At 42.0% G+C, this 25,701-nt stretch overlaps 1 protein-coding gene across 1 annotated transcript in view; it reads right to left on the bottom strand.

Moving 5' to 3' along the window:
- The window catches only part of LOC104472209 (band 4.1-like protein 3), a 43,206-nt gene that overhangs the window by 13,281 nt on the left and 4,224 nt on the right, over positions 1 to 25,701 (bottom strand). The window contains exons 2-4 of the mRNA XM_010087788.1: positions 24,167 to 24,364; positions 4,991 to 5,095; positions 2,654 to 2,696 (exon numbers count right to left, since the gene is read on the bottom strand). Of these exons, the coding sequence (XP_010086090.1) occupies positions 2,654 to 2,696; positions 4,991 to 5,095; positions 24,167 to 24,364 (346 nt within the window). The remainder of the gene's footprint in view (positions 1 to 2,653; positions 2,697 to 4,990; positions 5,096 to 24,166; positions 24,365 to 25,701) is intronic.

Genomic DNA, 25,701 nt, shown 5'->3' with positions numbered 1-25,701 from the left:
TCCCAAATGCAAATAAAAAGCAGTAACAAACCCCCAAACCACAGTGTGCTAACAAGCAACACAATGGATTTCCAGGAACAGGACTTTTCACCAAGGCCTCTATTGTGGGATCTACCTCTTATACATACTTCTATCACATAAATTACAGTATTTCTGTAGTCAAGAAACCAAAGTCAAAGTAATGGCACTTCTGTTTTCTGAAACACACTGATCTGAAATTACAAATCTAACCACAAATAAATGAAATTCTCTCCTGAAAAGTCCCATATTGGCTGTGTAATTTGAAAGTGCTCGTGAACACTGTGAAAGACAGGACTCTTCCTTACAATCCCTGCAGGGTTAGGGCTTTCCCATGACCTGAAACGCAGGGGCACCTTCTGCGTAGGTGTACCCCTAAAGAGCATGGGGTTTGAAGGTGTATCTGGTATGCTCTCTGCTAAAAAAGCTCATATGCTGGACAGAGTGAATGTCCACTTGCCTGGAAATACTGTATGGTTGTCCTAACGGGGTGTTTGGGAGTATTTATTTAGAGACAAGAAGTAAATTTCATCCCATGCAAAGCCCCATCCCCTTTGGTCATCTGTGCACCCAAGAAAAGAGGCTCAATGTGTGAGAAGACTTCGACATTTACTGTCAGGAGTTTGGCTCTTGATGACACCTTTGGGCTCCTTCATTTTAGAAACTTTTCTACTCTCTTGTGCCACAAATGCCAGTGGAAGGAACATTTGGTCAGAAATGAGGATGGAGTACGGTCCCACCAGGCAGCAGACCGGCCCTGAGGTGGGAGCACAGCCTGTGGGTGATGCCTGGGCCCACGATGGAGAGAAGGGCCCACGATGGAGAGAAGGGGCCACGGCCTGAAAATCTGTGCCTCTGGCACACACACAGCCAATCAAGCTATCATATACCGCTTGGGAGCATGGCCAGTTAAGATACCAGAGTAAAAGGCCTTCTCCTCTCACTTACAGGGGTTTAAAGAAAAGATAACTGCGCAAGTTAGCAGGTTGTAACTAACGCGGTGCAAACCAGGGTACACACACATGGCAACAGCCTAATTTCTCAACCACTGGGATGAAATCCCTGGGGTCTGCAGTGGAATCAAAGATATCTGAATTTTGCACAACTCAATCAGCATTTAGCAGGATTTTTTTATATATATGCTTATATATATTATTTTTTTAGCCATTCATGGAAAGTGTAAGGTGTAAAAGCTCTACTTTTCCACTGTTGCCCTGTTCCAAACTTCTAGGGTGAATTGTACAGAGCAAGCAAATTATCGCTGTCATCTTCTACAAATACAACTGTCCTCCATGTCAAGTCCAGGACAAGACTCTTCTGCACCCGTTAATCCCTTGCTGTCACAACCTTTCATTGTCTGTCTCATGGCTTGGGCACATATTAATGCATTTCAAATCAGCGGTTGGAGCTGAGCCGCTTTACTTGCATTGACCATCAGTGTAACCTGACTCACTGAGGTCTACAGCACCTTCCTCTCCAGACTCATATTCTCAAGAGATTTTAAAAAAGGCAGATTTTCCTTTCTATTGCAGATCACTTGATTTCAATTAAAATACTACTGGTGGAAAAGATGTGGTTGGACATATTAAGTGAGGAAGTTTTCCAGACAGTGTAAATTAACCCTTTGAATCTTGGAGAGGGAAATGATTCATCTGCCAGGCCTGACCCAACAAATGTGAACTACCAGATGTATTTGCTTGTGAAAGCACAACTGCTATAGGAGATGACTTACAAAACATGCAAAGAAAAAAACTACTGAGGTTTTCCTGCAAAAAAAAAAAGTCACCCACACAAACATTTGATCAATTTTAAAACGTGAAAGGGAAAAAAAAAGCAGGTCAAATTTTGAGCCTGGCAGCCTTGACACGGTCTTCCTTTGAAAGGTTTTTGAATTTCTAACGCAGCAGACGGCTAAATTTAACAACCAAGCTTTTTAAAATATTCATGTGAAGCAGAAAATTGACTAGCTCTCTGTGAATTGAATGGCCATTTTAGGAGCAAAGTTCAAGCTTTTGAAATGCAGGAAGGAAAGATATTTAGACAGAGCGCTATCCTTGTACCAGTGAAGTATTTCAGTATGGGGCACAAGCAGCGTTCCTGGATATGATATAAATATCAGTAACGCAAAGAAATAATTTATATACATGGCCTAGTCCTCAAGGTTACGTTGCTTAATGTCAAACTTCAGTTTTTTTGCATCTCTGCAAATGTCAAGTTGTTTTCAGCAACGCAAGTTTGCATGTTAGGAGCCTCTGTAACGGCCTGCACTCATTATGGACTAAAATACCTAAAACAGGCAGGTAATTCCTGTGCCAGGAACTCGGGACAGGATGCAAAAGAAGAACGCGAAATAGGCTGGGGTGTGGGGCTGGGGAGAGTGGGCTGCTGAGCCCCCGGAGCTGGGGGCAGCCTGGTGGGATGGGCCCTTTGACCCAAGAGCAGCGAGGTGCCCTAAACCTGAGTGGTTTAGGAACAAGCCCAGAGGATCAGGGGGCTGGGCAGTGAGGGGCACGCAGTGCCCTCGACATGAACCCCGCTGCCTCTCCCACCCCTACTCGGCACCACAGGGGTCCAATGCCTTTGCAAACACCGATAGCAGTTTGGAGGGACACATTTTTTTGTGTCTCACACTTACTTCGGATCTGCTTCTTGATTTCCTTGGCAGGGTCCAACCAATTCTGCAAAGAAAATGTTTCCTTTTTTCAATTTGATTCAGAAAGCACAATAAACATTATTTTTACAACAGTGCTATGAGTTAAAGCTAGAACATATGAAAGTCTGCCACCCCTTTCTCCTTGGAGCAGCAGTAGGCAGGGATAACAGTAACTTTCAAGATGTGGTCTGGGGTAGAAGCAGGATTTTTATTAACCTTCCCAGGCACTGAGAGGCTGAATGGATTGAAATAAAAAATAAAAAAATTAGTAAAAGAAATCCACAGAAACCTTTTTCCAGAGTATCTTCTGGGAAAATTAAATTTCTACAAGCTCCTTAAGAAGGGGTTTTTTTTGTTGTTGTTGTTGTTTGATTGGTTTTTTTTTTGCTCTAATCCTGGAAGGGCTGAGAAGGATAAGCAAGTGTGGCATTGGTTACTACCCCATTTGCAACCCAGAGGGGCTCCCTGGAGGCAGAGGGACTGCGTGGTGAAACCATGGCAGAACCGCGGCACTGGGGCTGCCCTCATTCATGCTGTGCAGAGACCAGTGACTACGCAAAACTCCTGCTAAGGAGGGGGGGAATTATCACTGTGATATGTTACTACTCCATGGCCGCCAAGGAACAGACGGAATTCCCTCAGAGAAGGTGCACAGCAGCTTGGGGTCTCTTAAGGCTGCCTCTGTCTTGTCCTCTAACAGAATCAAATTAATATTTAAAATGCATCACAAAGCCCAGAACAAACAGTTCGCTTCCCCTAGGAAAGTTCCACTTTCTCCAAAGAAAGATAAACAAATCTATCAGAGAAAAAAAAATACTAAAGAAATATCAAACAAGCAGAACACAACAATCATCTCCCAACAAAAACAACCAGTTTGCAGCTGTCCAAACCTGGTCTGTGGTGCAAAATCGAGCCTGAAGAGCTCCAGCTATTGTGGAGCACAAAAGCACACTATGCACCAAGAAATTAAAGATGCATCAAGATTTCTGTTTTCAAAGGTGACATGTGATGTGGGCACATATATTGTCTGGCTGTGAGTTACTGACAGAGAATGGAGGTGAATTGCTAAGTACTTTGATATTAAAAATATGCATGTTATTGATCAATAAATGTGGTGGCAGGCAGTATTCTTTTAGTGGTTTAGCTCTGTAAAGTAACTGGTGATCTAGAAATGTTTAGTACTTATAAACCACCTGTTAAATATATTATACTCTTTGCAATACAAGGAAAGCACACCTATCTGGAAATGGACTTAAACATCTGTCTAACTTTTACCACAACTCAAAACTAAGCACATGGTAAAGTGTCATCTTGCACTGACATGGACCAAGAGTCTGCTTAAGTGATTTTCTGGATCAAAAACAAAATCCTTATATTTAGAAGTCTACAAAGAAAGGGAAAAAGAGAAGAAAAAGAACTAATTTATTTTGTATCATATATAACTGAAACAAAGAGAAGCCTAGAAAACAAAACTGTTGTTCTCACAAGATATAAACAGCTGAAGAAGCAGTAACAGCTCCAGCTTCCTTGGGGAAGACCTTTCAGGCCACACAACACATAAAATACCTTCACTTGGTGAGCTCTGCTGGGCTACAGCACATACTGCTAAGAAGTTTTGTTACTGGTTTCTTTCAAAATATTTATCTTAAAATGCTAAAACCACACAGCACATTTTAAATTATCCTTTGATACTCTCCTTTTGTCATAACATGTCCAAAACAATATATATATCACCTGCACATTAGATCATCTTGGATTCTGGTAATACACAGCTTATTTAATACCGAAGCTGAGATGCAGACAAGCAGAATGTGATTCACTATTGCTGCCAACTGCTTCTGAAGACTTATGTCTTTAGCCAAATCAACAATAACACTCAGATAAAGCAAGTCATGACTTAAAGCCTTACTTTATCTCAGCAGGTAGCAGGAACAGTCAATCAACTTGCTGCCTATCTGTATTGCTACCATAGTATCATTAAGCTGTATTTTAATATTATAAGTTTAGCAGTGTATCTATGAACATAAATCTGACTTTCACCTATGGCAGTAATGAAATAAATCATACTAGAAGGAGAACCAGCTACATGATTAACTTCTTTCATGTCGTAAATAGCCAACACAGAGGAATCCAGTGAAACAGAGGGGATGTTCTCAATAAGTAGAGTTACAGAAAAAAAAAAAAAAAGCTCAAGCTATGTCTATGGAACTTGGAAAGGAAGATAAAAACAACTTCTGGACTGTTTGCAACTGTATGGAGGGTGTCTCGGGGAGCTCTGATGTCCACATGCCAAAGGCCAACCGCAGTTTTGTGGATTACCTTCTGGTTTTCTGTATCTCTGTATGTTAGCCCAAAATAGTCTTTTTCCAAAAGGTTCAGATGCTCACACACTTTGTCAAATAGCACTTGACCTCTGGAACGTTTCTGTGGGAAATGAACAGAGAAAAAAAAAGCATGTTTGCAAAATAATGCAATATAAGCATTAAAATAACACTTTTTCTGTTTAATCCTAACCCCAAAATGGTTCAATTCAACTCATCCATCTTTCAAACCTATTGACCTGGAGCTTAAAAAGAATCTGCTGAATGGGGCAAATCTGCCTTGCATAAAAGTCCAGGTCTTCATACGGAGTTAAAAATAAGTCAATACGTTTCATGTTTCAAGTTTCAGTTAGAAGACCTCTTCTGTCTCTCAGAAATGGCAACTTCAAATTCATGCCAAGGTCAAATCTCAGGTAACAGGAGCATTCTTTGTGTGCAAAAGTAACAACAATGGTACAAAATATTTCTGATTGTGGACTACTAGACCTGTGATTTGGACGTGATCCACTGGAGGGAAAAAAAATAAACGTGGAGATACTTCTTGCTTTAGTAACAATGCCAACCAGTTCCAGGATCCTTTTTTTGTCTAATATACAGGGAAATGTGATAACATCACCTACTGAAATCACTAAAAGAGCCTAGCATCTCACTGGGTAAGAAAGCAGCTTTCCAGCGTCCCACTAACCTTCTTTACTGCTGACACATTAGATGAGAAGATCTCTCACTGTCAACAGCCAGAGCCCTTAGCAGAAGCTTTGTAGTATCTCTCATATTGGATGGTAAAAATTCAGGTCATCTGAGTTCTCAGCGTTACGTGTGACATTGAGAAATATCCCCAAAAAACCAAATGCAGACAGAAACATCCTCTTTACAAAGCTACATGTGCCAACTTCAATAAGCATTAAGATAAACTATTAAAAATTATTTAGGCTACTGTTTCATCACTGCTTGCTTCCCTAAGTGCAACTCAGCTAAAGGAAAATCTCCTCACTTCATATCAAACACACACATATATAAATATTTTAGTTGGTGTCAGTGCCGCATTTTCTCTATCTGTAGCATACAAGTGACTTAAAGCAGACTGGAAATACGCTACTTGCTTCAAACACAGCACAGCAGGCTGACACAAAAGATGAGAGAACCGCTGCCTCTGAATTTAGGCACCTCTGCCGACCGAGCTGAGCCCTGACCACGCTGCCAGCCCAGCAGCCTTGGCCAGGGGGTGGATGTTTCACAATCCAAGCTGACACAGCTACGCCAACAAACCCGTGGAGCCCAGCGCTGGCCTCAAACTATTTTAGAAGTGGTAAGCAAGCCAAGAGAAAAGAAAAAAAAATAAAAATTGAGGGTTGGTGCTAACATGCTGTGAAAACATTACGAGAGATGATGGAGGGAGTTGTGCAGCATAACCTCATTTATGTTAAATTTGGTATTTCTGCTAGGGCTCTGATGGTATATTACCAAGGAAGCAGGGAAATATCCCCTACATTTTTATCGATGGGGAAACTGAAAAGTGTGGCTGATAGAGCCTAAAAGAAGTGTTCTCATGCTGAGAAAAAAAGCCAGGCACAGAAGTGCATTTCAAGCTGTAGTGCTGTAACTTCATTTACTGTGGCTTCCAGCATCATTTGAGCAAACAGCTCTAGGGCCTTGTTCTGCTTTTCACATGCTTTCCACTCTGTAGTAGGAAGCATGAACATACCCCAGCTCCTTTATCATTTCAAACAAATGTTTAGTTTATTCTGCATACCCCAAACTTGGATGTGGATAATAAGAGGTTAGCGGTTTTATACTTGATGCCCCATGGAGATCATCAGGCAGATAAAGAAGATTTGACTACTGGTGTGCAGAGAGGAACCAAGACAGAGGCTTCAAGCCAAAACAGTCGTGCTTCTGCTATAAGCAAGCAATGCTGTATTTTGTCAAATTTCTGGCTTTTCTGCATGATAACAAACCAGGTGGTTACACTGAATGGACAGAAATAAGCAGGTTCGTTCTATAGGATATCTGCTTTTAGAAACGCTATGTCTGTACCATTGTACCATTTACATGTATTTGAATTGTGACATTTCAATGTTCTCTTAATTTTAAAAGTCACACAAGGCCAATACAGGAACTGTTTAATGTAGCCAATCCATGCAGCTACACAGATGTCAGCTTTGAGAAATAGTAGCTAGCAGCTGCAAGGTATGGTGCTTTAACAGGGAATTGCAGGAAGCAATTGTGTGGGGCTCCGCTGTAATAAAAAACAACCAACCAAAAAAAAACCACACCCCAATGATCAGGATTTCTTGTCCGGCTACACATTGCCAGCAAGTGAGAATAAGAATGGCAAACCTGTCAGAACTTGCATAGCTCAATTTTTGTCCATGACAAAAAAAAAATGTATCATTCTCCTCCTGGATGAAGATTCCCAAGTTTTACTCAGCCTCTGCTGCTTCAGGATACAGAAAAGCCCTGTGAGTGCTGCAGGAGGATGTCAGAAATACCACATGTAACTGACAGCCCTTCCCAGACGGGGTCCTCTCTTCACCAGACACCAGGTGTGAAGTGGTGATGGTTGGAGGGGAATCCTTACCAGGACCACTTTCCTTCTCACTCTCCACAGAAACACCCTGTTTGAGTCCAGACAGATGAGCCTCATGTTGCAGCCCCATTGCTGCCCCTGAGTGCTTCTTCCCAGGTCAGAGCTGACCCATGGGATCAGGATTTAGAGGGCTCCTGTCATCCGAGGAGTAGGAGCTGCCTGAGAATGTAAGCACCACTGATGCTCTCCAAAACCCTGTGTATCTGCATATAGGCAGCACTGCTGCTTCGTACCCAAGCAGCATTAGCATGCTCACGCTCTTTCTTAAACAATATTGCACAAAAACACAGGGAGGGCAGGCTACTGCATTAATCCATGGGAAATAAAGACTTTTAGTTAGGAACATACAATTAAAGCAACTGAACAGACCTCCTGTGCTTTTGCTAATTGCTTTTATTTTACTGTGTGCCCAAATAAGCGTGGCAGACAAGGCACGAGTATCATTGCTTTGGCAAGGAGTGAATAGAAAGAGGAGGAGAGAAAGGTTGAGTGACAAATTCATATAGCTCCTCAGCTCACACTAAAGCTTTGCTTTCCACCGTTTTAGGTGAAAGGTGTAAGGCAGTGAAAGACTGACAGTCTGCTAGTTACTGTGGATCACAAGTTAATGCCACAAATGCCAAGCAATTTTCATCAGTCCAAAAAATATGGATTAAAAAAAAAGTATTAGACTTCATGCTAGAAAATACTGGCCATGTAAATTAAGAGTTTTTCTGAAAGGTAAAAATGCAAGAGTCTCCTCCAGAAATATTCTTAGATATTTTTCAGGCATGAATGGGATGAAATGAAATGTGCATATGAGGAAAAAGAGACACTTAAACTTTGAGAAACGAAAAAACCAGAAAGAATGCAAAACATAGACTGAACGGTATAAATGAGTACAAAAGTTTGGAAGCAAAAACTTTATGCTTTTCACAGCCTGCTTCCTGCAGCTCCATAAAGGCCAGGGCTCTCGCTCGAAGCTGGAACAAGAATAAACAGCCTCCTGGTCGAGCTCCCAGTGCAAGGAGCCAGCAGCAGCAAACTTGGCAAGCCTGCACCCGCCAGCAGTTCCCACACGCAAGGGAGAGGAGAAGCTGCCTCTCTTCTCGCCAGCTTCTCCCCTGGTTTTGGAGCCCAGCGTCTCCCGCCTCGGGAGGCTGAAGGCCACAAAAGACTCTCCCATCCCCTAAGCGGCTTCCCCAGAAACAGTCCACGCCCCTCCACATTGGTTTCTTCAGCCCATAACCCTCCTTTCCACCTCCATCCCCTTACAAGACCACCAGGCCAAGATAACATGTTGTACATCACTGAGAGTGAGTAGCTAAAAAATTAAGTACTTCCATCCTAGCTCTGGGTGGATAACAAGATTATTACAAAGTCAATTATTCTCACTAACGAACATTTGGGTACAATGTCTGGTATTTCTTAATGCAGAAAAATAATTACAAAGTTTTCCTTTATTATGATTAAGCCTGTAAGCTGTAATATACTTATGATAAATGAATATTACTGAAGTGAAAAAATGCAAGCCTTTGTTATAGATACATTGATACTTCAGTCGCAAAATATGTATTGTGCATTCATATAATCACAGAACCACAGATTGGCTGAGGTTGATGAGCACCTCTGGAGACTGCCTAGTCCAATTCCCCTGCTCAAGCAGGGCCGCCTACAGCAGGTTGCTCAGGACCATGTCCACTTGGGTTTTGAATATCTCCAAGGATGGAGACTCCACGGCTTCTGTGGGCAACCTGTGCCAGCATTTGAGTACATTCATAGTAAAAATGTTTGGGTTTTTTTTCCTTACATTTAAATGGAATTTCCTGTATTTCACATTGAACACAGTGCCTCTTGTCCTGGCACTGGGTACCACTGAGCACAATCTGGCTCTGTTTTCTTTACTCATCCCATCAGGTATTGGTACACATTTATAAGATCCCCCTGAGCCTGCTCTTCTACAGGCTGAGCAGTCCCAGCTATCTCAGCTTTACCTCATAGGAGAGATGCTCCAGTCCCTTCCTCATCCTTGTGGGCCTTTGTTGGGCTCTCTCCGGTATGTCCATCTCTCTCTTGCACTGAGAAGCCCAGAAGTGGCCCCAGTGCTGCAGGAGTGTCTGAGTAGAAGGGAAGGATCACCTTCTAATGTGGCCCAGGCTGCCCCTGGCCTTCTTTGCTGCCAGGGAGCACTGTTAACTCTTGTTCACCTTGTTGTTCATCAGGACCCTCAGATAATAATAAACCCTGTATCACAGCAATCAAGCTACCAAAACCGTACATTACTTTAGCGTGATAACCAATGAGGAAAATTATACGGGAAATGAGCAACCAACGACTTATACAAAGATATGAGACCAACTTCATTATCATGCAGGCGCTAATAAGGCCTCAGGAACACTCTTTGCTATTTAGTGAGATATAGGGAAGAGATCAGGAAGATTTCAAATGTTATGCGCTGGATTGTGCTTCCCAGACTGGAAGCTAGTTGTGTCAGAGGAAAATTTATCAGGAACCAGAACTTCCACTTCCAAGAGGCAAATTTTGCTTCTTTGCAAGAGCACAGGCTTGGCTCCTCCACGCTGGGAAGTACCATGTCTCAGAAACATGTCCTTCAAGCTCCTGTGGGTCCTGGTTTGGCAGTCCTGCCCTGCCCCTGAAATGTGACCATTTGCAACTGTCTGCAGGGCATTTTGGTACCCACCTTAGTGACACAGCCTGAGCCTCTCTTCTGATACACCCTCCCCCTGAGCAATATACCTTTGCTTGCTGGGTAACCTCCAACCTCCTGGATCGGCCACCTTTCCTAGCTTTATTCCAGTGGAGAGGGGTCTGTGCTGAGGACCTGTCACCTCGTGGGCTTCTTCCAGACCAACCCTCTCTCTGACAAATTTCTCCCTGGAGGGGCAATGCTGTGCTGGGACTGGTATCTCAGCAAGGCCAAGAAGCCCCTGTTCTCAGGGGTTTCAAAGCATCGGCCAGGCAATGCCACAGACGTCCTGATCCAGCACCAGCCATCACCCTGCTCAAACTGGGGGCCTCTCCAGTCCCTCCCAACCAGTGCAGCTGTGATACTGGGCTCCCCGTGCAACTCTGCAAGTGCTAAGGGGTTAAACATTGTGTACCTGATAAAAGTGTAGAGTGTCAGGCTACTCGCACACTCTATTTTTACTTACGAGCAGATTACCTTCCTCTCACTGACAGGGAACTAGGATGAGGAGTTAAAGGGCAGAAAACAGCCCTCTCAGCTTACTAGAAATGAAAGCTATTGCAGCCTCCAAAGTGTCGCATTTTGGAGTGGTTCTATTTTTACATCGGATGCTGCAGTCTCATGTGGATGCAAAACGCTGAGCCAGGGCTGGGGGAGGAAGCTGCCTGCAGCACACAGGTATGCCCCTCCTGTGTGAAAGCAGTCTCATTCAGACTGAATTTTACAGGCAAGAGAAAACCCAAAGATAAAAAGAATCCCACAGCCAAACAACAATAACGGGATTCATTTTTTGCCCCCAATACCCATCACCTCCAGTGCACAGTAACTGCAAGGCCAGGGCACCCCAATGAACTGAAACGGTTTGCTCCCCTTTCTGCTCAGTCAAGGAGCACAGCAAGACGAACAAGTATTGCAGCTGTGGACCTGGATTTTAAATGGAAAGAGTCTGCACGTATCTTTCTGTGCAAACACTTATGCAGACACGACATCGCCATTTTCCTTGGAAAAGCTGTCAAGCTCCCAGCAAACAACGCAACACTAGCACCAGCCTAGTGTTAAACTCTGTACAATTACTGTAACAACTCTAGTTGGGCAGGATTGCTGGAAGAAGGACGAACAGATTAGTATCATGCAATCCCGGTAGGAATAATTGGACTTCCAACTGATGTTGAGGTTATCTGGTTCACATTCCTAATTAGCATTTGCACTTTGCAGTGGATCTTAACAATGCACTGTATAAATGTGTGGGCTGGCTCTAGCCTTGCATGCTGTAATGTATTTTGGCATGTGGCTGTACTAACCTCTTGCTTTTCCCCTGTTCTTTCTAGTGGGGAAGTATTAGCTATTTTTTCATTTGCAATGTGCATGATGAAAAATATTCCAATTGTGCCCAGATCACTGATTTGATTTCATTTTACTGTTTCAGTTTTAAATTGCATTTTGCAAGGTTGGTCAACACTTTGGTTTCTACACTCCACAGGCCACATCTTGGTCTCCTCTGTGCAAATACAAGGAAAACACACAGAAAAGTTAAAATACACACGGCAACAAATAACTAGCATACACATGGGGAAGTTTCTCCCTTCCCATGTTGCAGCTGCTACAATTACTCTTGCAACACAAACAAGTGTAAATGATTAGCTGGTTGTCAGGCTTACTTTATACTCGCCCCAGTGAGCACTCTCTTCCCACAAATTCCCCCAGCTGAGTCTCCAAGTTGCTGAAATTCCAGCCTCCTGACAACACACTTTCTCATTCTTCCCTCATGAGTTACCCAGCTTACACTAAAATATGCCCAATCGCAGAAAAAAAAAAAAAAACCAAAACATTACTTGCTCAAATAGTCACTATTTGCAAGTGTCTTCCCTCATGAGTTACCCAGCTTACACTAAAAAATGCCCAATCGCAGAAAAAAAAAAAAAAACAACAAAACATTACTTGCTCAAATAGTCACTACTTGCAAGTGAAAGCAATCAAGTGTACACAAACTTCCAAAATCAGTTTTGAACTCAGAACTCCACTTCTGCGGGAGGTATCTGAATGTCACAAATATAATTTAATATGCATAGGCAAATATGTGCATCATTTAATGCACATAGTACATGCATACACATACAAATTTATAAATGAATGTTCAGTGTGGTTCCAAATGCAGAGGAGCTGGTGACCACATCATAGAGCTTCTCCATCTATGGAGAGTCAATCAGAGCTCCTAAACTCACACAGTCATTCTGGAAAGGACCAGATTTTCATCTGCAAATGAAAAAAAAGCTACATACTATGACATTTCACATATTTTTTTTTCGAAAGAGTTTGAGCTGGTCAAGATACAAAGGGCTGAACTGAGCAATTCTAGAAGCTAATCATTGCACTTCAGGACAGAAAATTTCCAAATAAGGGGAATGTGTTTTTTGAACAAATCTTGATGAGAAGATGAAAAAGAATAGCAGAAGGTTTATTTTACCTAAGGAAGATAAAAGATAAATGGAAGAAGTCATTCCAAAGAAGTTTAACTTCATTTCACTTCTACACTTTTGTATTTTGCATTTTCAGAGGATTTACTTTTGTGTTGTTTTACACTTCTCCACAGTTTCACTCCACAGGTAAAAGAAGATGAAAGAGAAAGCTGACAGAAAAGAAACCCTGAATTTCTTAAAATCTACTCAGCTGAAGTCCCCAGCAAGCAGCTAAGTCAGGAGCATCCAGGAAGAAGAACAGGATGAAGAACCTTTTCTGGAGTGTCATCGGGAAGAAAATCAGCAAGTTTTCCTCTGGTTTACTGAAGTACATCTTACAGACAACATGGATAACTTGCAGGACGAGAGCTTTTAAAAGCCTAACATGATTTAGCTACTGGAATTTGGGCCCCTGCGTACTCGGCTGTGCTTGCTGCAAATGGCACTAGCAGTTGCAGAATCATCAACATCTAGTTCATCTGAAAGTTCAGTGCGTTGAGAGCTACGTTCTAGGCATTACACCAAACATTTTTCAAAAAGTCACTTCTGCTACTGAACAAAAGCTTTGCTGAAATTACTGGTACAACGTTGTACACCAAACACAGTGGTAAAATAGACAAAGTGACAAAGCAAACAACAAATAGCTTACTCCCCTCTCCCATGCAGACAAACAGAGAAAAGCTAAAAGATAAAATAAATTAACTCATCTGGTCTTTTTACTCCAAATATTTTAAGTTTCTTAAGGAAAAACCTTGGGTTTGGCATATGCAGGGTACTACAAATGAACATTTATGAGGGCACACATATCCCTTGGATGGACACAATAATCTCATCCAGTTTTTATGCAGTTCACCAGCATGTGTTTGAGATACTGAAAGAGACCTTTCTGCCAGTCTTTCAGGTGGTAAAAAAATTACAGGCAATGAAAAGAAAAGGTTCAAAGCAAAACACATTCATTTTTTGGTTCTCTAAAGAAGTAACATTTAATCTTTTACGTATTTCAACGGTAAACTGCATTTGGAAATGTCCCAGGTCAGAATTCCAAATACAATCTGCTGAATGAAGAATTTAGCCAAACGTGGGGAGAACTAAGAACTAGGCAATTTCAGAAAGATATAGTTGAATAAAAGCTGTGTTAAAAAGAATTTTTTTTTTCAATGTGAATACATTTCATATAAGGAAATGCTTTCCTGAAAGCTGCATGCCAATACAAGCTTTACAAATGTTCTACTTCTTTATTAACCTTTTTATGTGTGAATGTGCATATACAACCCAGTAGGTGACTAATATATTCTAATAGTTTGAAATAAAAACTGCAGTAGTATTTTGCCTATCTCTGCTTTTTAATTTAGAACTCTATCCCATACTGCTCTGCACATATAAATGAACGCCACATAAGAAAACTTACAGTAGACTAGAAGGTATTTTGACATACAGTGATAAGTGATAATTTTTTTTTCCCCCATCATGGCAATACCGTAATTTAAGCTTCTTGATATTTATTGTGACTGAAATTCCTGAAAATAACCTTTTTCTGACACCCATCTCCTAAGTATTTAGCACAAGCATTTAGATAAATATGTAATACTGTCCATGCTACAGTTACATACCTGCAGCAAGTGTCAAAGACATTGTATAACATGACATACTTTTTATCGGGGGTAACCTTCTTTAACGCCGTTTGAGCTTGCAATCCTAAAAAGCCAGCACTAATCTAAAAAAACCCTGCGGACTGCTAAATCCCAGTAAGAAGATTGGTGACCTAGTCCCGATTCTGGCATCAAACCAAATTAGGGTTTTTGCTTTCTACATCAGCAGCAGAGATCACACCAGCACTGGAATCGTATGAGCTCTAAGCGTACCGACATATGCGCTACACAGTTTGCATGCTTAGGAATGAAGCAGGCACTTTGTTCATGGCAATGCAGAGCATCGAAAGGAGGCACCTGAGAAATAATAAATACTCCAGAGCATGTCTTCATACGTGGAAGCATAACAGCCATGGCTGCATGTACACAACAGCTACGGAAATACCTATCAAATGTGATGATTATCAAATGCTTGGGCACCCCAAGTGCATCAACAGAATTCATACTGCAAAAATTGAGATCTGGTAACAGTTTACAAGCTTTATTCTCCAATAAAGGAAAAAAAAAAACAGGGGACACTATTTCTCAAACAGCAGTTCAACTCTCAACACATTGATTAGTCTCACACATTTGCTAAATCCTGACATAAAATAATAAACTGTATTCCATGATTTTGGAGGCTTTTCAACAGAGAAAGCACTCCCCTTGCTCAGCCTCCTTGAGAATACAGATTGTTTGGGCTTGGAATTTAAGTGGACATGCAGCTGATCCATTGGGCTTAATGCCTCCTGATTGCCCTGTCGCCTCCTGCAAGATGCTCTGCAGCAACTCAAGCGGGTCTCTTGGAATTCAATACAGCAGTTGAAGCCTTCCAGTGGGGGCTATAAATATAAATATTTTTCTTATTCTACCTATACTGGGATGACCTCAGCAAACACTCATCTCTCCTGCATTAACTGCCAACCATGCACAAGCCAAGCACCTAGCACAGCAAGGGGAACCAGCCGCTACCTGTATCAGAAATAGTTACTGGCATATATCAGCAAAAAACAATCATAAACATTTTGTTAATTTTCAGATGAAAAAAAGCTCTCCTGTCAACATAGTCCGATTTACAGAGTAATCTTGCCATATGAGTTTAAAAGCCACAGAGCTCTCCCTGACCTACATTGCCAGGCTGGAATGAAAAAAACAAACACATCACACAGAAACCACAGCACAGAAAGATCCTCTTGAAGCAGGAGAGGCAGCACGATGCTCAGGCTTTTAGATTTGGGTTACATTAGACAGTATCACACCATCAATGCTGGGGTTGTCAAGAAAAATAACACAGCCTATTCTCAAGCTACATCCAAGCTTTATCCACTTTAGATCAAAATAATTTCTGCCAGAGCAAGATAAAACATGAAAGACAGACCCCGCTGCCTACCAAAGCTTTGCTTTACAAGAAGGTATTTCCTCACCACCCAGTGTCCTCCCTGCTATTCTGTTCATTGTATCAACAGACAGGGATAAGAAAACATAAAAGCAGCCCAGCTAACCCTGTGTGGAGCTCAGCTGGGAAGAAATCACCCATACGATGTGTTAGGATTTTATATGACTGATAATGTTTTGAGGAGACAATAATAAAGTGAACATTTACTTAAGTTTTGGTCTGGAAACAGCAACTCTTAAGTGTTAACATGGGGACAGCATCTACAAAATGGGAACAATTAGCAACAGAGTTGGAAATTAATTTGGATGGCTCGGTTGGGAGCTGGAACAGGTAACAGGCACTCAAGTGACACTGAAACAGGGCAGGACACATGAAAAAACACAGGGAGGCTTGGCAGAAGTGTGACCAGGCAGCAAGAAAATCAGCAACTTCTCTGGGAAGATGGCATGGGGTAGATGGGGGAATGGACACATTGTCCAGAAATAGCAGGAGGCTTTAAAATCTGACCATCTGTTTGGGGAAGGGAAAAGGGTAAACAAAGCCCTTCATCCGCTATTTGTGATTTATATTCCAGCAGCGCTTCAAAACTCATGGGGAGGTTGGGTGTGGGCTGCACCAGGCACCCCAGTAAGAAGCAGCAAGCTCTCTGGGGCAAAGACCACCCTAGGCAATGACACTGGAGAAGACAAATGTGGAGGGACTGATGCAGTCTCACCCTGGTGAGGCCATGAGCAAGGATGGTGACAAGGACAGGACACCTGGAGCCAACAGACCTCTATCTGTCTGGGGTAAATAACAGGTAAAAGATCATCTTCTCCTTGGTTCTTGCAAACAGATTAATCAGGAATGAACCTTTCAGTACCTGGGTTTGAGTGAGCATGAACAAAAAATTTTTAAAAACTTCACCAGATGGAGAACAATCTCCTGTTGCCTGGCTTGTATCCAACTGGTACACCAAGGGGAGACAACCGGAGGCAACATTTCACTAGGAAGTTTTCAGCTAATCATTTATTCCCTAGAAAATTCACTTTCAGGGCAGCTGAAACTATTTGTCAATGTAGGTCGACCCCTCTCAATAGTTTTCACCATTATGAAAAACAGCTGGTGCCTCCAAAGTATCAAAATGAAGATTTTTGTCTGCTAAACCCATCACTTCACTGCCCAAATAATTTTCAGAAACTATTAATGAAAGGCAAGAGATAAGAGGACTAGATGCAGAAAATAGATGTGGAGAGGACACATACAAATGTTTTGGGTTTTGTTATTTTAAACTTTTGGCATTTACTTTGATTGTGACCATGTCCTCTGCTGTGCCAAAAGGTGGCATTTAAAGCCCAACCTGCTGTTTACTTGATATGACATCTGAAGGAGTGACTTGGTTTTAATTCTTGGTTCTCCTTCAGTTGCTGTAAAATACTTGCAGGTTAACTGGAGGAAATAAATACAAGAGACCCCAGCTGGCTAATCACTTAGGTGGGTTTTCCTACCAAGGTTACATGAGACCTTTTCCCTGAATACCACACAACCCAGATGTTCCCAGCCGTGAGGAGCTGTGGGGATACTGAGGGAGCTGAGCCTCTCCTGGCAAGGAGGAGATGTTCCAGCTCCCAAGTGCCACACCAGCATTCTCCCTCCTCCTTGTGGCATTTCCAAAAGGCTTGGCTCAACCTGAACTGACTTTTTTGATTTAGATTTCTTCAGCTTCAGTAAAATAATAATAATAATAGTAATCATCATTAAAAAGTAGCTCAATCATATTTTTGCTTGTTTCTTTTACCAAATTGAAGCAAAAACCTTTTTCTGCTCAGCCTCACGGTTGATTATTATGAACTGAACAACATCAGTATTGATTTCCAGACCATTATGCTTCTTGAATTGACAAGTATTTTAACTCATAAAAAGCTGCCTACAGTATTCAGAAAAAGTGAGCCAGAAGAGTTGTGTTAATTCTATTCAACTGGAACATACTCAGGCAACACTCAGACTCCTACTGACATGTGCCAGGTAACATAGACCTTAACTGAATCCCCTGGCTAATTTAAGTCAGCCCCAATTAGTGAGCCTGGGGACAGAAAGTATTTTGTGTAACAACGATGATGTACCTCAACTCAGTCACATCTACTGAAACACATCCTAGGGAAGGAAAAAAAATCTAAAACAAAGCTCTTAATATTAAATTAACTGAAATGTAAGCAATGAGTAGGTCAAAAGGAAAAGACTTATTAAAAAAATTCCCTCTTGCATTCAGTAATCAGTTTCACATGTAAAGCCATTTGCAAGAGACTGTGTGGAATTCATTAAACAATTAAAATGTGCAGGGGGTAACTGAAACTGTATACTTCAGAAAGCAGAATGCATCTTATTACAGAGGTTTCCTTCCTGACCTTAAAGCCTACCTCAAAACGGATGAGAAATTCAATGTTATTAATCTCCCTGTGCAAAAGCAGCATGCAGGTCCATGCTGACAGCTTGGGGAAGGGTTAGCTCTGACGCTGTGATGGGAGGGGGACAATGGGGCCACGCGTCCCCGCACTGCCCTACAGAAACACAGCAGGGCTTTTCCTCCAGAGGTAGTCTTGCAAGCCAGGAAAAGAAACACATGCAGCACCGAAGTCAGCCACTGCTCTTTCACTTATGGCAGTGGTGGCAGAGCAGAAATAAGTCTGCTTGTTCTCTATTCTTCAAGCCTGTCCTACACCTATCTTCAACTACTTATTTTTTTAAGGAAGCGCCCGTGTACTTTCACTTTTTAAAAGGAAAAAGAAAAATTCATGCAAAGTGCAATACTCCATCCCATTAGAGAATCCATTTATTTCATGTCCATTTTGTCTCCAAAAAGGAGCTTCTGCACATACTTGCATAAGGCAGAAAGGGATATGTTCACTCCAGCCTGCCTCTGTGTTATAAACCCTGGTTTCAAATGTATGGGAATAAAACTGCTCATCATTTCAACTCAAGTATGCTACTCTGAAGTCACCCGAGGATGTGGGGAAACCCATCAAGAAAACGGGGTCTCCATCAGGGAGGAAGTTCATCACAAAGATGCAGCAGCGGCTACAGCACGGGACAGACACCCAGCTATTGCCCAGGTCCCAGTGGCGGCATGACTGAGAAAAATGGAGGAAAAAAAACCCCAAACACAGTGTATTTTTACCAGTCCCCTCCTACCCTTCCTCAGCTGACCTCCACCCACTAAGAAGAGGGGATAGCAGTAATGCTTTGTGAGATGTCGGCTTCCCATGTGCACTGCAGCCTATCTGAACCCTACGGGAACTCACTGTTTGATGTAGGGCTGCAGAGACGCCACAGCCAAGCTGCCATAGAAACATTTGTTTTCATCTACTGGTCTCCTGCACGATAAGAAAGTCTGAGTGGTAGAGGAATGAAGAAAGAGTATAAATTACCAACACGATCGGAAAGCTGAGCCTTTGAAAATAAAATCTAATTATTTTTCTGTTTATTTAGACAGATTATGTTATAGCTTTCTGATCTCACTTTGCGATTAATAACATGTATATGTTTAGAGCTGAAAGGATGAAGGCAAATTCCAACCTGTTTTAGGAAGACACTTCAAGTTAGGCTGCATGTCAGGGAGAGGATGACAGTGGGTTCCACTTGCATCGTTTAATTAAAATGCAGTAGTCTAGATAACAGAAAATTGAGCAGGGAGGGAAGAAGAGGGAAATAAATCCTAGAAATAGAGTCGTACTATAGCACTTCAAAACCCCTACTTAAAGTGGAAAGAACCTAGAAGTAAGTTATTTCTCCTTGTTTTCTGCTATCTTAGGAAAAACCTGAACTAGTGTGTTCATTGTCTTTTTTAAGGTTATCTGAAATCAATTTGCAGTCTTGGATCCTGCTTTATCTTTGGTTCTTCAAACCAAGAAATGCAAAGTATAATAAGCCTAGCTTCCCTAACAGAGAAGCCTCCAGCACCTCTTTGCAGTGCAGTTTTGGCCCCAGCTGTGTACTTGGCTGTTTCTGAAAAAGAGCATTTGTGATCCTGATGCTGGCAGGGAGAGTGCAATGAAGAGCCTGGGGAGAATCACTTCCAGCAGGTGTGGACATCTCAGTGGAAACCACCACTCAACATCCCTCTGAGCAGGCAACATTGCCTCCTATGACTGAGCGCCTGTTAGAAAGCTCCAGCTTCTTCCTGACATGGGAGAACCATGTAGTGACCCTGCAGCTGTTTTTAATTTGGTGGAATATCAGGGACACTGTCAGCGTACAGCAAACACTTCTGCTCCAAAAGCTAACAGCTGTCCCTGGACAGGCAAAGCATCATCCCACCTCTGAAAGGGAGCACCCCTCTTAAATAAGCCTGTCACTACCATCTGTAGGCTCCCAAATGAGAGTGTCAGTGCAGGTACAGATGCTAAAGCTTCTGGTTTATGGCCTTGGAGAAAGATGAACGAACAGGCTGGGTTACCTACTTAACTTGGTTTGGGCTTGTAATGTCTTATTGCATTAAAGACTTTCTGGGTCAAGATAGACACAATACAGGCAGTAAGGCTGTGGGCCCTCAGGAGAAAGCTTTTAGCTGGCATTTGCTTAAGATCCTTTCACCAAATAGATACCACATTAGATGAACCGCTGTTAACCTCAGCTTTGAAGTTACCTCCACTACATTTTCCCTTGTAGATACAGCTCATACAATATGAAAAACTCCTGGTGTCACCAAATGCAAAGTACTGGACATGAGAGAGACTGAAAGATTCAGCAGAAGGCAGTGAAGATGCTCAGCATTAAATATGGAACAAGTAAGAGGGGCTTCTGAAGCAAAGGACACCAAGGGGATACTGGATTAACCAAACCTGCCTCAGAAGCATCTCAATCTGTGAGTACCTGCAATTTTGGCTGTCAGGTCATTAACTGGATGAACACATAATTGATAAGCTGTAGGTTCCGCTCTACTTGAGAGCAATAAGCACCTTTAAATTATATTAATATTTAACATACATAAAAGCACTTATAATTTGTAAAGGACTCCATAGAGTAATTGATTCCCAGCTTCCAGATTAGGGAATGCAAATCTGGAGGGATAAATATCTGGCCAACGTCCAAACCAAGATTCACTGGCAGAGCTATTATTCTAGCTTAAAATCAGGTTTCTAAGTTTCTAGATTACATTGCTTGTAGCCTTACGTGGGTAGAAGCATGACACACAGACTGAGCTGGAAGACAGGAGGTGACAACACAGGATGACGCTTATGACTCACATCCACTGATTGTCACATCCCCACCCTGGGCAACCATCCACACCAAAAGATGCAGTTAAGTGGGTAAAACACATAGAATGGCAATATTAAATATTAGATTGGCATGTGTCATCCATGCTTCCCCCTTTGTTTTAAGGTATTAATCTTGGGGAATTTACTGACTAATTTTTCAGCTCTTTCAATATACTTTTATATATACCTATCTATATATAAAAGCATATTTTTTTTTTTTTAGTTTAAAAGGATACAGTAAGTTCACTCGTAGAGGCTCCTTAAAATATGATAGTGTTTTTCTGAAATGTGACAGATTATTTCTCATGCTGCAGCACTGAGTTTCTGTGAAACAGGAATTTGTTATTACCCAAAATTACTGTAGGAGAACTTCTCTTTCAGCCTCCTACATGGTCTCCTGAGATAGACCCTCAGTCTCCCTGCCCTACTAACTCCCTTTGTACATACTTTTTCTGCCTGGAAGAAAAAACACAGTGAAAGTCACATCATTTCTCTTGACTGGACACAGCACCCTTTTGCTGTAGCTGAACTTTATGCACATGGAAAGTGAATTCCCCTGGGGATCTACCAAGTGTCCCCACAGGCTGGAGTGGGCTTTGCCAGACAGGTACCTGCAGCTGCATCCTCAGTGCACACAATACACTGACAATACCACCCAGGAAGGATGCAAAATCTGTATCATCCACTTAAGGTATGTAAATGCATGTGTCACAGCTGCACTTGTTCCCTGAAATATCTGTGCCTTCTAACCTGTTCACTGAAAGACTTGTGCCTCCTAACTAACTTCTGCTTCAATGCACCCAGCAGTCTGCTCATCATCATAGCCTCACAGCTTTGTCATTTGAGGATTCACGCTTTTAGGACCTCTATTCCCATCAATATCACATTCTGCCTAGGAAATCTAACCATCTTAGAAGCAGATTGAAGCGATTATTGATGACAGTCAATACAACTTCAAAATATTTTTAGTAAGTAGAAAAAATGAATAAAAAATTTACATTGAAAATTATTTAAGAGCTATTCAGAACTTGCAAAGCAGAGAAATCTGACAAGCAAGAAAACATGACAGTTTCTATACACTAGCATTCTGGCACTTCAACTCCAACAGAGTCCAAGTTCAGTGAAAAAGTGAAACTTCCTAAAAGAAAGTATTATTCACAGCATTTTTTTTGCATAAGTGGACACCTAACATAACAGATCTCCCCTTCTGCGCCATCTTATATTCTCACAAAGCTCAGCCTGCTAGACAAGATTTCCATAGAAATCCTATTCGGTAAATTTCGCTTGATTGAGTCACATTTTACAATCAAATGGCAAAAGCTGAAACAACTTTGACTCTTTCCATCAAAACCAGTATTAGTCATCCTTCCAGCTTAAGGACTCACACGCTATTCTTGACAGACAAAACTGGGACCACAGGTCAAGAAATTACAATTTAATAGTCACAAAGTATGTGGGAAACCTTCTTAGAAGAAAAATACTTATGTTTGTAAGAATCTTCTTAGGAGAAAAATACTCATGTTTGTCAGAACCTTTTTTAGAAGAAGGTCCTCATGTAGTTGATTTCTACTACAGGAGAAAATAACACCTGCAAGGGATGAGAAAGAAAGCAATTGTACAGAATGTGCGTGAGATAAGAAGGACTGAAGGTAAATAATCAGCAGGATTAGGTAATGTTAAGGGTCCCGTTCCCAGGACCAAAGTTAGCCAATAGTAACTTTGTTTTTAGGATTTTAAAATCATTGTATCCAATTAGTAATTGCCAAATCTGCATGAGTTCTGTATAAAAGTGTGTAATTGAGGCATAATAAATGGCTACAGTTTGATCATATTGGTCTGCGTAGTCCCCACCAGCAGCAAAAGTACATGTCCAGATAGGCCTTGCTAGTCTGAAGGAAAAAACATAGGACTTGGTCAGTAAAACTAAAAGATACTTGACAGCATGACTGCTAAGTTGCTAGAAGAGTAATAAAAACACAGCTCCTATGTTAGCATAGAAAATTTTGGCCCAAATGGTAAAGCCACCGTTAAATAAAAATCATAAAGTTCTTCCTCACCTGCTGGTCTCCAAAGCTCTTAAAACTAGAGTGGCTGGAGGATGCAAGGGCCGAGCACAATGTGCCTGTGAAGACATCAGGATCTGTCTCCTAGTCAGATACTCCTTTCCTCTGACCTCTCTCCCTCTTCGTGTTCCTGCTGGTTCCCCCATGCAGAATATCCCATCTCTACCTTTATACTCTCCTGTCCTCCCCAGGTGGCTTTTCTTCTCTGCCGCGCCCTGTGGTTGCCCGAAGGAGGGGTGGCTTTGCCAAGCCCTCCAGCACACATCCTTCCTCTCCCAGCCACTGCCTGTGGCATCCTGACCTAAAGCAGGCTCAGGACAGGCTGGTCCACTGCCCAAAGACCACCTCTGTGACATGGCTGGAAAGGGTGAATGGAGAACTGGGTGTACTTTGAGATGCTGAATTTGCTCATGCCTACTACAAGATGCTGAATTCACTCATGCTCTGCTCCTCTGTGGCCTTCTGGAGTTGAAGGCAAGGCACCCTCTTAGCATGGGTCTGCTCACAGGCACAGACACATTCCTAAGTGACAGTGTAGCAAAGACCACCCCTCCCAGAATTAGGCTCCTGGCAAAGTCTCAGCAAGGAAGGCAAGTTTCCTTACAGAAAACTTCCAGCAACTTTCTGCTAGTAATGCTCAGACACAGATATCGTGGAGAAGCACAAAAAACTCCCCACTCTCATTGCTATTTGCTCCTGATACTTCCCCTGCCTCCCCTGGGTGTCTCTCACGGCCCCACTAATCTCATCATGGTCAGAATTACTGTTTGGATGGTGACTCAATGTTAGTCTCAGCAGAGTACCAAGGAAAAGAGAAGCCCTATAGGATCAAATCCTTCTCTGATTATGGGCTTGGCTACATATAATTCATTTTCTGCATTCTGTTGTGGCACATGCTAACAGAAAATTAATCCAAAGTCTCTGGCTGTTCCAGGGACTGCTCGCAATCCCCCACCCAGCTCAAATCTGTGCATCTTCAACTTCCAGAGAAAACAATGGAAGCATCTCTGTGCTTGGCATTGGCAAAATATCAGGCCATTCATTCTTTTGCTTAAATTAGGAATCTAATTTCAACTATTTTTCCTCCAGACAGGCTGAAAAAAAGAAGACAAAAAGCAATATACCTCTACTTCACATGCATATTCTGATCCATCCAGGAGTGTCACTTTGCACTGCATATTTTTCGGTTTCTTGACAATCTTTAGAGGAGATTTGGAAAGTTTGCTAGATGATGATTTTTGGGAGAGCTTGTCGTCCTCTAGTTGCTGGTATTCCAGCTGTTTTGCACTCGCAGCAGCAAACTCCTGTTCTTTGTCTGTGGCCTATAAAGAGAAAGAAACATACTTTTTCAAGTGAGATAAACCAATCAAGCCATGCAGTACACAATACCCAAGCATTTAAGTGACCGTAGTGTGGGGCTTGGATGAGAAAGCCCCAGATGCAGGACAGAGTCTTCTTTACCTATTGAAAAGATCTCACATATTGCACATACTACTCCCAGCCCTCCCTTTTCACTCCAAAAGGTACAGAATGCCTGTGGAGAAGGGGCGTGCATGAAAATGCTTTAGGTTTCTACTTTTTCCATAGGTACAAAACTCCTCTTGGACTTCCTGCACCTGTTTTTTTGGTCTGCTGGAAATGTTTAATAATTGGTAAATGTTGTGATGAACAGATATTCCTACAGTGTGTTTATATCACTTTTAAGTCCTGTATCTGTTAGATTATATGATGCTTCCACAGTGTCACACAGAACAGGGAAAGACCATCAAGGTTGCACTAATTTTGTTGTCAGTGAGAAAACAGTTCCCTGAATGAGGGCACAGATCCCCCCGTGACTGTGTGAATTCACAGGGAGATGTTGATGTGCCTGGGAGAGCAAAAGGCTCCCCAAGCACCTGAGCAAAGGGTTAAACAAACAGGGTGGAAGTGAGGGGCCAAAAAACTTTTATGTGCAGCCAGCTAGCTAATGGATGGTAAGTACAGGATGAGAGGCTGAATTTTTGCTCTCTGCAGATGCCCGATAAGTTCCTCAAGCCGTCAAGGAGTAGGTGCTGCTTGAAAGACAAATATACTGCAGGAAAGAGGGGCAAGAAGAACAATCGCGGTCACTTTTGCTTGGGTTTATCTGAGGGTCAGACCATTTGAGGAGTTACCATGATGCAGCACAGCCCGTGGTCCTCTCCACATCACTAGATGAAAGCCAGAACAGCTCTATAGCATTTCACCCTTCCTAGCAACAGCACTATGCCGCAGTCATTACCTTTCTCATCAGTTATGCCCCTGAGAGTCTCCGAACAAAACCTCAACAGGAGTGCAGTAATATCTAAGCTAAAGCTTAAATAAAATAAAATAAAAATAACATCTTTCCATTATCTCACTACAAGGAAAAAAAAATAACTGTTTTGGCTCTGAATGATTCCAGTGTAATAAGCAACAAGCACTGCTGGAAATATATTGTAAATTAATCCTCCAAGTCTGTTTCCATTCATTGTATATAATAAAACTTCATGAGAATGGAGCAAATCTGTCCAAAGGCTTTAATCTGCTTTGAGACCAGAACAACCTTGCATCATATATCCAGCAACAACTGCTAAATCACAGGGAACTTTCCCTGAGAGATTTCTTACAAACAAGCCATAAGCTTCCCCTCTGCCTTTGG

This window comes from Pterocles gutturalis, unplaced genomic scaffold (assembly GCF_000699245.1).
Source record: "Pterocles gutturalis isolate BGI_N339 unplaced genomic scaffold, ASM69924v1 scaffold30031, whole genome shotgun sequence".
Taxonomy (NCBI): Eukaryota; Metazoa; Chordata; class Aves; order Pterocliformes; family Pteroclidae; genus Pterocles; species Pterocles gutturalis.
This window is presented reverse-complemented; position numbering and strand designations above follow the sequence as displayed.